The sequence below is a fragment of the Grus americana genome, unplaced genomic scaffold (genome assembly GCF_028858705.1).
Source record: "Grus americana isolate bGruAme1 unplaced genomic scaffold, bGruAme1.mat H_28, whole genome shotgun sequence".
Taxonomy (NCBI): Eukaryota; Metazoa; Chordata; class Aves; order Gruiformes; family Gruidae; genus Grus; species Grus americana.
The window spans coordinates 10,484-22,009 of record NW_026561347.1 but is presented as its reverse complement, the minus strand read 5'-3'; the positions used below and the strand labels follow the sequence as shown (position 1 = coordinate 22,009).

The 11,526-nt window shown below is 36.8% G+C and overlaps 1 protein-coding gene across 2 annotated transcripts; it reads left to right on the top strand.

Annotated features, from left to right (window-relative positions):
* The first annotated feature begins 3,057 nt into the window (after positions 1-3,057).
* On the top strand, positions 3,058-11,283 carry LOC129200279 (olfactomedin-like protein 1). Of its 2 annotated transcripts, none has more exons than XM_054811599.1 (3): positions 3,058-3,416; positions 5,454-5,739; positions 8,851-11,283. In XM_054811599.1, exons 1-3 carry the CDS (start codon positions 3,291-3,293, stop codon positions 9,627-9,629), a joined length of 1,191 nt encoding a protein of 396 aa, XP_054667574.1. In that variant the 5' UTR covers positions 3,058-3,290; the 3' UTR covers positions 9,630-11,283. The 2 variants fall into 2 exon arrangements, with proteins under 2 accessions (XP_054667574.1, XP_054667573.1); XM_054811598.1 differs by having other exon boundaries at positions 5,451-5,739.
* Positions 11,284-11,526: the final 243 nt, after the last annotated feature.

Below are 11,526 nucleotides of genomic sequence, written 5' to 3'. Positions count from 1 at the left end.
GTGCTCCCTAGGCTACTTCTTATAGGCGTCGGGGGGGGGGGGGGGGGGGGGCGCCGTTGCTTTGACAACGCCCAGGTCTCGTCAGCGGTTCCCGCGAGAGCAGCGCCTCGTGGCGGGTCTCTTCCGTGTCCCTGGCGTTTCCCTGCCTCTGGAAAGCCAGGAAAAGCCCCCTGTGAGCCTGGGTCTGCCGCTCCGCTGCGGGTAGGGCCGACACCATCAGATCTTAAAGAAATGTCATTTTCCCCCCAAATCTAGTATTCACTCTGAACTGATTTCAACATCACTTTTAAAACACAGAAAACTCCTCTAGCAGCAGAAATCAAAACCACAAACACAGATGAGGAGCTGAAAATGCCTGGTTTTTATTTGGAACCCTCAAACAGCTGTTGAAATAGAGACACCAAACGGTAAAAAGGTGGAATAAGTGCAGCAAAGAAGCAGCGCTGACAAGACTACCATCTTACCCAGATACAGAAGGACAAGAACAGTGAAAAAGCATATACACTTATATCAACATACTTGTTTCCTTTTAGAGGTTTGTCTGTCAAATCCAGACAGTAATAGGAAACCCGTTCCAGGAGTAGTTCACAAGAGAAAAGGGGTTCACTGAGTTACGACCAATCTTTCTGCTCCTGTGCACAAGACGAATGTCTTCCCAGGCATGCAAAGCAAACCTGCTTTAAATCACTATCATAAATGCATACCTATATTTATGTATTACATATACAGCTAATACGTAGCTGCAAAAAACCCATGTGTATGCGTATGCGTATGTGTATGTATATATCTAGGCAGAACAGAGCTGGAAAATGTATAACAACTAAAGAAAAAAACAACAACCTAAGCTCTGTTCTTAACCAGATGCTATAGCATGCCATCCCAGAATACTGCATCTGACACGGACATCATTGCCATTTACCATGAGATTATGGTTTGATAAGCATGGGAATGTCTCATTAAAAGAAATCCTTGGAAGCTTCTGGTCTTTCAGCTGCTGGTAGTTCTGAGAAATGATGGAGCAACACTACAAAATCCAGTTTCTTACACAGCATGCTTAAGCTTATACAGGATGTTTAGCAGTTCGATATATTTTGCTTGTAGATAACTGGTCCCTGTTTTAAGATGAAGGAAATAAATTCTATGTCTATATCCTGACTTTTAAGTATACTTTCTTGATAGTAAGTTTTTAATATTTTGCTTAGGGTATTTTATTTGCTTAGGTGGTCTGGATTCAAACAGAAATAAGGTTGCTCTGAAACTGATAAATGGTAGTGTTCATCAAGTGAAGTCTGAGCAATTGGCTGTGATTAACAAAAATTTATACACACCTATAACACCCTTTCTAAGGAAAAACTTTCAGTAAGGAGTTCTGTTATGACTGATGCTCTGACAATCCAATAAAATCCTCCAAAGAGTCTACTGCCTTATTTTACAGGGGAACCCAGACTACAGCCTGCAATGAAAAAGAATATTAAAAGTCATAAAGTTAAGATACTACTTCATATTACCTTAAAATAGGACTTGCAGGCATAACTTGAGTCAAGCGTGTTCCAAACTGCAGGTAAACCATAGATAGATTTTGTTTTATACAGGTGTATGATTTCTCCCTACACTAAATGAAGAAATTAACCTACTGAATCGCACAGTCTTCATCTCCTGGTCATTGCCTTAGATTATTGTGATAGACATGCTAAACTAGGAGGACAACTCAGAAGGATTCCAGGTTCACCTAGGAGGTTAGAAAAGAGATAATTCTTCTGTGTTCTTCCCCGGTGTTGAAGCTGATAATTGGAAAAGATGACAGAGCACTTTGTCAAGATGTTCCATAGTACATACTCAAGGAAGACTATACACTTCCTAGGGTGTTTATTCTCAGTGCATAATCCTTCAAGGATCCAAGCAAGCAAGCTTTCCATCCTCCCAGGCAGGAATTCTGGAATAAAGTGAAACAACACTGGCATGGAGAATCAAGTATTAGTCTCCCTGTGCATCATTGACTTTGCGTGTAAATAGGAACTGGTAAATTGTTTACGTCCCTTAGGATAAAGCAATATTAAAAGAAAAAATACTTACCTGTGCACCTCTGTGAAATCTGCCTGTAAAGCACACATAACTGTACCTTGCAACAATCAAGGAAATGGAAGTAAAAATCTGCCTGCTGTGACAGATTTTCATTAATTCTGTCACAAGTCACATGCTTACACACAAGGCAGTCAGAAAGAAAAAGAAAAGCTCTGTAAATGTGTGGAAAAATCTGTAGAGAAAGAAAATGGGGGAAAAAAATAGTGAAAAGGTGGAGAATTCTGAGAAAGAGAAACAGAGACATCCAGTTTGGCTTCACATACAAAGGGAGCTTTCTAACACCCTAACACGTGGTTTCCTAGCAAATACCATCTTAGCATAGCCACGTATATTTCCAGACAAGGAGGCACTCGGTCATGGAAATTATGAAAAAGAATAAATAAATTTGCCTCAAATGCAATAGACTCATGTAAGTTAACTATAATTAATTTTTAAGGCGTCCTAAGTAGAATTACTATTCTGAAAGAAGAGTCCTATCAAGGACGCCATTAAATTGACACAGAACTGTGTTAAGGATATTGATTTTAGCTAGAAAAGTAATGGCAAGAGAAGAGGGGAAGGAAAAAGTTTTTTTTTAAAATAATTTTATCTATTGTTTTCAGTCCTACTGTAAATAGGCTGAATACTAGAAGTGAAAACAATTGCTTTAGATTGTTTTACAGTAACATCCATGGTTGTTGAAATAGCTACAGACAGTATGCATCAAATCTTCCTGTGAAAGAATGACCAGGGCTCCACTGACTTTGAATCTATGCTGACTTACACCAAGTATACACTGCACTGTGTTGGTCACACAGGAAAGCAGAGGGGAGGAGAAAGGAGGAAAAACAAATTATTTCTGTTTGTATTTAATAAAATTTGGCCTACAGGCTTTATGTGACTCAGTACTGAACATCTGGGAATGATCATAGGATCACAAACTGGAAAGCAGTCATCTGGCTTCTAGAAATAAACACATTCGGTTCCTCTTCCACAACTTTTTTTTTTTAATGATAAACTGCAACAGCCATTTTAAGTCTTTTTAAAACCAGCAGCCACAGTATTTTTAACTTTTTAGTAATTTTTAGTATTACTGTTTCACATTGTGGCATCAGACAAATGTTAAATTTCATTTAATTCTGGACTGGCAGTAGTGTTTGGGATTGCCCTCCACACTCACACACACACAATTAATTCACTGCTTTTTTGCTTCAAAATTTTATGAAACAATGGTAGTCTTGCAACTCCAATTTTTATTAGTTCCATTCCTCACAAGCATCATGGGAGCGGCGCAATATATGATGCAAGATGCAGCACTAATGAACTACATTGACCGGCGTTTGCTATCTTTAGAGGTATGTGCTATCTGTATCATTCTGTAATACTGCCTAACTGCAGAGAGGTTTGAAAATGTATGAATGTTCTTCTGTGTGTGTGAATACAGAACAGTTTGTATGCTGAACAGTATCAGGAAGATAAATTTCCATTTTTTTCTAATAAATAAGTAAAATTGTAGCTAAACCTTTAACGATAATGATTCCTAATTACCACATCATTATTTATTGCAGGATATAATTTCAGAATGTTATATTTTTATTTTGTTATCACTTGTAATTTTTTTACAATAGCAGTGAATTTAGCTAAATATGCAGATCTTTATAGTACTGTCACAGTCCATCCTAGGGAACGTACAACCATCTACTGTCCCCAGTAGAAGTGCAGTCAAGTATTAACAAGGAGATAGAAATTTATCAGGTATTTTTTCTATGTACAGATGAACCTACGTGGAAGAGTAGTTTAAGACACATTTGTGTAAACTAGCAGTGTATCTGCACTTTAACTAGGAGTTGAAATAATCCCCATTCAGCTGGGAGACTGAAATAGGTATTTGCTTTTGATTAATTATATAAAAGTACCAGTACCTGCTTCTTCTTCTGTAGTAAATAACTACCAGTACTGCAAAATACCTTTTCAATATTGGCACGCTGTAATCATAGATAGTTTATCTTAAATCATTAACACGTCCTTGGCTCCTGACTTGCATTAGTAGACTTTTAGAGAAACTTTAACTTGTCTGATCTCACATTCCTTTTTTGTACAAAGTTCTCACTGGTCTTAACTTCACAACGCAGAAAGAAGTGAAGAATTAGCCTGGTACTCTGTTCCCATTGTGTAGGCTGAGATTCAGATTTTATTAACCACTATAGGAATAACTTCATATGACAATTTCCATTTATTTGGCACACATTAAAAATGATGCAATCCCACCTATGGCATTTGGTGCAAGGGCCACCAAACAAAGAGCAAGAAGAGGGTGAGGCAGATATTGAAGAGAACACTTGAAAACATTTAATATAAAGCTTTTGTAGAAAGTAGTTAAACAGCTTCCTGGGGACTTACGGTCATGTATTAATGGGAGGGGCGAACCCACACCACATCTTGCCAAACAAGCAAACAAACCACCACCACCAAGCTTAACAGGAACACATGCATACTGCATTTATCATCCGGCAAACTCAGGCATTCTCTAGTCAAAACACCACCTTAAAATAAAACACCTGAAATCTGTGCATAAAGCACCAAATCAGAACACCCAATCTGGCAATTAAATCTACTATGATTGTGTGTTTGGGCTTAAATATTGGCTCAGTTTCCTCATCTTCTCAAAGCGGCAGTTAGGCTTCTATTTTCAGGCCATCTTTGATATTTATGAAAGCAGCTGCATTACAACAGAGAAATCACTTTCCTCACATTTAAAAATGTTGATAATTTGAATCTAGTTATAAAGACACCTCTGTATTCTTTTTTTAAACACAGCCAGCACTTTGGCATGAAAAAAACCCCCAACAACAACAACAACAAAATCTCAAAGGAGATGTCAGTATTTCCATTTTCCATTTTAAATGGATGAAAAATAGCCATACTAGATACTGTCTTGTTCAGAAGAGGTGTAATTATGTGAAATGTTTGATCACATTTCGAGATTTCCTACAGGAAACTTGTTGAGACTGTTTCACCAGTGTTCCTACAGGAGGAGTTTTGAAAAGTTTCTGGAAAGCATATAAGCAGAGATCATGTGCCCTTAAATATCATTGGCTGTTTCCACCAGAGCACTTTTCCCTCTGTAGGCAGCAAAACAATGCATCTGGGTGCAGTAATCACGTCAAGAAAAAAAAGAAGTGTATTTTTGTTGAGAACTGTGAATGTTAGTGCCAGTCTAATATTCCTCTTCACATAGATATACAGCAACAGACCATTGGGTTGAAATAGGTGGGGGCAGGGGGGCCGGAGAGAATAGTATGGTTTTTAAAGCAATCATAAATGAGGTTCTAATCTATACAGAATATACACGTATATCCATGTATTTTCTTCCTGTGTTCTACCTCAAGAAGAGGCTGGAAAAATGCAACCAAGACATACTGGATTACGTGGAAGAATTCCGAGACTTTTCAAAGATGGTACTGTCACGCCTGGCAGGACTGAACAATTATAAGGCTGAGGTTAAAAGTGAAGTAGAGAATTTGCTAACAAGAATTGAACGAGCACAAAGGGACATTGACTATTTTAGATCTGTCACAGATGCTAATACATGTATAGAAGTACATGAAGACCTGGTGAAACAGCAGCTATTTGAAGAAGCAGAGGAAAAAAAGAAACTTAAACTCATGCTTAATGCAAGTAAGAACAGTTTACTTTTCAGAATTTTGATGTGAATGAGCCAGTCTCCTAGCCAATGCATGCATGCTGATATAGGGATAACAGATTTTCACAAGTTATGTGAATACCACAGATAATTGCACAGGGTTTTGGCTGTGGAAATACTAGACTTTATTAAAAAAAAAAAAAAACAAACAACCACCTACAAAAAAGGAATGGGAGAGGGAGGGAAGAAAGTACAATTCAAACATTTACTTTGCAGATACGCTACTGCAGATCAAATTGATTCTTTGGAAGCTGCTTTTTATTATAAAGTAATGTAAAAAGCCTCTGAAGGTTTGCTCTTGCAAAGTCACAGAAAAAATGCCAGTGCATTTCTGAATATTGAAGCTATACCAAGGAATTAATGGTGGTCTTTCTTTTTTGGAGTGGGCAGGGGTCAAAACCTCCATTCAAAAGTGATCTCACAAGTTACTGTTTTATGGTCCTCCTCTGTTATTCCTTCTCTCCCTCTCCCCTCCATGTACTTTATCAAGAGAGCACATTGGCTTAGCTGCAAGCAAGTCTCAGTTCTGAGTTGAAAATTAAGTGTTAAGGTGCCCAGTATGAAGAATATATATGCAATCTATACTTTTTTTTAAAACAAATTAAGTTTTATAAGTATCTTTACCTTAAGAAAGTTGAGTTACAGATGTAAATCACATATTGTAGACATATTTGAAGTAGTCTGTTTCATCTCCATTCAAAAGGAGCAAGAAATTAAAAATAAACAATAAGAAATATAAACTGCCATTTTTTAAAAGCCAGGTGAAAGATCTTCAGCATCATCTATTATACAATCCTACTAACTTCAGCAGGATTAGACTGATTTAATTTTACAAATAAGTTTGCAATTTGTTCCTTGAACTTTTCCAGCAAAAGAATATTAAGGCAGATGGTAACAGAAGCAATCACCTATTCTGCTTCTAAGCTCTACTCCTAAACCACAATTGAGTGCTCTGAATATCAAGATTTCTTTTTTCCATATATAGATTTTTTGAACATTAGGCATATTTTTTTTGAAACACAGAAAAAAATTGGGATTTTTAAACTGACTGTGATAAGGACACTTTGAAAATTATCTCTGACAGTTTCAGAGGGGAAAAATTATTTTCCATTTTCCCTTGTCGGAAATTATTTCTTTCAATTTTATTGCAGCAGTTCATAGCAACTTTACTATTGTCTATACTAGTCAGATGCTTGTCCCATTGAAGTCAATGGGAAAACCAGTCCTTGTGTAGATTTTACAACAGTTAGAAAAAGTAGCAAGATACTTAACTCTAGCAAATAGCAGCTCTGCTTCGATGCTATCATATCTTAACTGGAAGTTACAATTATTTTTGCTGAATCACTCCAAAACTCTAGCAAAAAATGGGGTTACTGGTTTTGGTTCAAGTTCACACGGACTTGAAAATAAGTAGAATCACTGTTTTTACATGCAGGCATTGAAACCTCATCCTGCTTTGGGTGGGAAATAGAAAATAATCTCCTGCACATTTTGGGGTATGATAAGAAACAGTGGGCTTTGAAGGTGGAAAAATTTTGCTAAACTTCTTGTTCACTGTGAATGTCTCAGTTTCTCAGTCTTCCTCCAAGCCATTATGAAAGTCAAGGAGAGTTAAAAATGTCTCAAGAAGAGAGAGACTATTCATAGATTTCAGATAGTACTGTGGTTATTTCTCCTGCAGAAGGTGTTGCTAAGGCTGGCTAACTATTTTGATTCAACAGTTTTAAGTTTTTAGAATCTATCTAATCAAGAAATGTTAGTTTTGGGAAAGCTGCTGTGGCTTGCTCAGGGAAGGTGCATCCAGAGTGAGGACTTCCAAGAAAAAAAATCCATGCTGTAGCAGCAATATCCAAATGCTTTGGTTAGAGGGTATCAGCACACACAAATGACATAAAGGTTGCTTTCTACAGGCAACTGGAATCTTGCCACTGACTTCAATAGGTTCATATCAGGCCAAATAGGGAAGCTGGTTTTGCTTTCTCCGTTTCATCTACTGCCAGAACTTCCTGCCTTAGGGCTTTGTTTGTTCTGTTTACTAAAATGGCTGCACTTCACTAAAGGCAATTCTTTTAACTTCAAATAATGTCTCTTGTAATTTATGAGTGCCTTTGGTAAACAAGCTTGTTAATATGCTTTGTAGTAGAGTTTTTCCTGGAAAGGATGGTCTTTGATAAAGATATTAGAGTCTAAATGCCTGAGTCTTCACAAGCTTGGTCCTTTTTTGGTCATCAGTGCAAAGTGCATACAAAATGTAATGAAGCCAAAACTATGACTTGCTCTCTGCTGGTGCCAATTTTATGCCTATAGTGAGGTAAACAACTATGTAATTCCATCAGCCATGCTTCTAGCATAAGAATTGATAACACAGGCATCATACCAGTTCATTTAAAGAACATCTTAATGTATGGGCATTCCAGTTTTGTGATCTATATATTTGTTCTAGTTCCTTTGTGCTGCAGGTGTTGGGAAAGGGAGTGGGAAGATAACCCAGTGTTTTGGCTTTCTGTTATGATGATCTATTTTTATTTGTCTTTATATTATAAATGAAAAAAAAAAGACGGTAAGAGAATTCCTGAAACAAAAATACTATACATATGGCATATCAAGAAAATGGATTTTAATTTGTATGCCTTCAAGAAGAAATAAATTTGATTGTTTTACTGTGTTGATCTAAAACAGAAGTCACTTCTCTGAAGTAAAAATTACAGCCCTGTAAAAGAACTGACAACAGTAATCAGAGAATCACTAACTGTGCTCTTGGTCTCCTCCAGGTACACAAATAGAATCCCTTTTGGATTACACTGGTCTAATAAAGCAGAAAACAACACACTATGTGTAGCTGAAGATTTGCACTTTCCTTAGCAGGAGATGTTGAATATATCAGATAAAATTAGCTTCAACACTACTTACCATAGACATGCTGCTGACAGCTTTACTGATATATTGACCCTGGTCTTATAGTTGGATTAAAAGGTAACTAACTAATTCAAAGAAAGGAAACTAGAAAATTCACAGATATTCTAAATTTTATTTATTTATTTATTTATTTATTGATTGATTGATTGTCTTTGGGTGTTTCCTTGCAGGTTGTGACCACATGCTTGCAGGTATTAAGTCCCTAAAGGTAGTTAAGAAGACTGGAGATAAGCATGGCTCCTGGATGAAAGACCCTGGCAAAAAGCATACAAAGATTTATTTATTAAATGGTTCTGTAAATAATGTTATTTTGGAATTTGCAAATATCATGACATTCATGGAAAACAATCATACACTAAAAGCTCGCAGAGTCACTTTGCCATTTCCCTGGGAAGGAACTGGCCACATCATCTATCAGGGTTTCCTGTTCTATCACAGATATGGCTCCCTAAATGAGATAATTAAATTCAATATCCAGAAAAGAAATATAACGGACCAAATGCTCCTGCCAGGGGCTGGAAGGATTCCTGCCTATCAGCTTTCTCCATCTACAAAAATAGATCTTGCCATTGATGAGCAAGGGCTCTGGGCAATACATGCAGAACCAGAGACTGGAGGAAACATTGTAATTACTAAGATCAACCATATAACCATGGCAGTAGAGCACACTTGGGATACATCATGCAATAGCAAGGATGCTGAAGCAGCTTTCATGGCATGCAACACACTCTATGTTGTCTACAACTTTCCAGGTGGAGGCACCTCTCGCATACAATGTGTTTATGACGTTTTGGATGCGGTAAATACTTATGAAATCCCAGCATTGCACTTTCCAAAACGTCAGGGTAGCCATTCCACTATACATTACAATCCTAAAGAAAAGCAACTCTTTGCTTGGGGTGATGGATCCCAGATCATTTACAAGCTTCACACAAAGCAAAAAGTTTAGAATCTTCAGCGTTTTTTCAAATATACTTAAAAGCTAGCAGTCCCATGTCAACATGGTCATTAAATGCATTATTTCCATCTGTTACAACTTTCATCTATGTTACATAAATTTAGGCTTACATACCCCAGTGATCTTAAGTCTTAAACAATATGTAAAGACTCCATTAATATGAATTACATGGTGACTAAATACCACACACATACAACTCATACACACACACAAATTAGTCTTAAAGACTAAGGCTAGTTAAAAAAAAATAATAATCCATCTCTGACAGGTTTGCTTCCTATTAAAATTATGTATTCTGCTTCAGTGCCATAGAAATCAAATGAGAAGTCCTTCCTGTCCAATACACATTATCTGACAACCTTCACTACCCTGAAGCTCACTGTAGGAAGCTTTATTATGAGCACTATAAAATCATATGCTTCCAGAGAAATTATCTATAAAGTTTTAAAAGGAGTGGTTTATTATATCACAAAGCATAAGACTATACATCTTCACAAACATGGTTTATTTTTACCATATAGTTCTTTTACATTATTACATCAATGCTGTTCCTAATCATTGAACTTCTAGACTATTTCCAGGAAATTCCACATTTTTGTTATCCATATAGCTATACAGTCCACTTTTGATCCTGCTAATACATTAGCTACAGGTAAATATTCACTTTTAGCAGCTTCATTTTCCCACCTTTCAATTTTTTCCAGTGTATCACTGCTTATGTGTCAGAAGGAATGTTCCTAGATGATCTGTGTCATACACTATTTTAAAATGTTTTACAGGTCACTCTTTAATTGTTTCCTTTCTTATTAGTCCTCTTTCAGCATCTAGTTGTGAGGCATTTCCTCAGTACTACAAATTACCTCCATTCCTCATAGTGGAATCTTTCTCATTGTGTCCTCTGACTCCAGCAAAATACCTGTACAGAAAAAGTCGCTCTGATGAGCACAATAGTGCAAGTGAGGGCATGCCATTGCTCAGTCCTGGTTTTGTGTGTCACAGATAAACACGGGTAAATACAAACACATCTTTGTGTCAAAAACATTATTAAAAAAAAAAAAAAAAAACAAAAAACCCATATACTTTTACTTGTGAAATACAGGTACTGGCTATAGGTTTTGGATTTTAGTGTTCTGTTTACTAACATCCAAAAAAAAAAAACCCCACAAAAAATAGTGCTTGAAAAGCAATCCACAGAATCCACAGAAAACCCATTTTGTTCTTTACACTGAAAGAGTTGTTGTTCTATTTAAAAACAGCTTCAACAGAACAGCCAAACATCAGGGAATGATTTTGAAAAAGAGTTCCAGAATACAACTAAGAGTGTATGGACTGCTGAGTTGCAACAGTGGTACTCTGCTTTTAGCAAAAAAACCTGTATCATTCTAAGCAGCCTTAATGACTATAGTATTACTTCTGTGTAACAGAAGCCATAGTAAGCACAGTTAAAGTCATCCTCAGGCGGAAAGTAAGGTGGGCTGGCACTGATTTCCCATGTGACCATAGGTGAAAGGCAGATGAAACTATTTGGCTTTTTATTCTTCATCTGTAATATTACAAACACAGAAATACAAAATGGTACTAGCCACCTTTGGAATGCTTTGAGATCTTTTACTGCAAAAGGATGTGTAATTTTCTTTACTTAACAAATAAAGGCTTTTAATGTAAATATGGATTGAGTGTGCTCTTTAGAAAAGGCATTCTTGGAATATGCTATACACCACACTATCACACAACAGAGAAAGGCTACATTATTATTCTATATAGAGATTTCAATGAGCAATCCTCAAAAGTTCAGGCAGGGTCCTCTCCAAACCTTCTGCCCTGGAAAACCTAGCTTCCTAATGAATTAAAGGTACTGCCTAGTTTTGACAGAAGGAGAAAGTTTTGT

Bases quoted from the DNA above. Each gene is read 5' to 3' on its own strand.
- LOC129200279 (XM_054811598.1), top strand. From the start codon at position 3,291: ATGGTAGTCTTGCAACTCCAATTTTTATTAGTTCCATTCCTCACAAGC. The intron at 3,417-5,450 runs GTATGTGCTATC...TTCTACCTCAAG, and splicing joins GGCGTTTGCTATCTTTAGAG to AAGAGGCTGGAAAAATGCAA. The intron at 5,740-8,850 runs GTAAGAACAGTT...GTTTCCTTGCAG, and splicing joins TAAACTCATGCTTAATGCAA to GTTGTGACCACATGCTTGCA.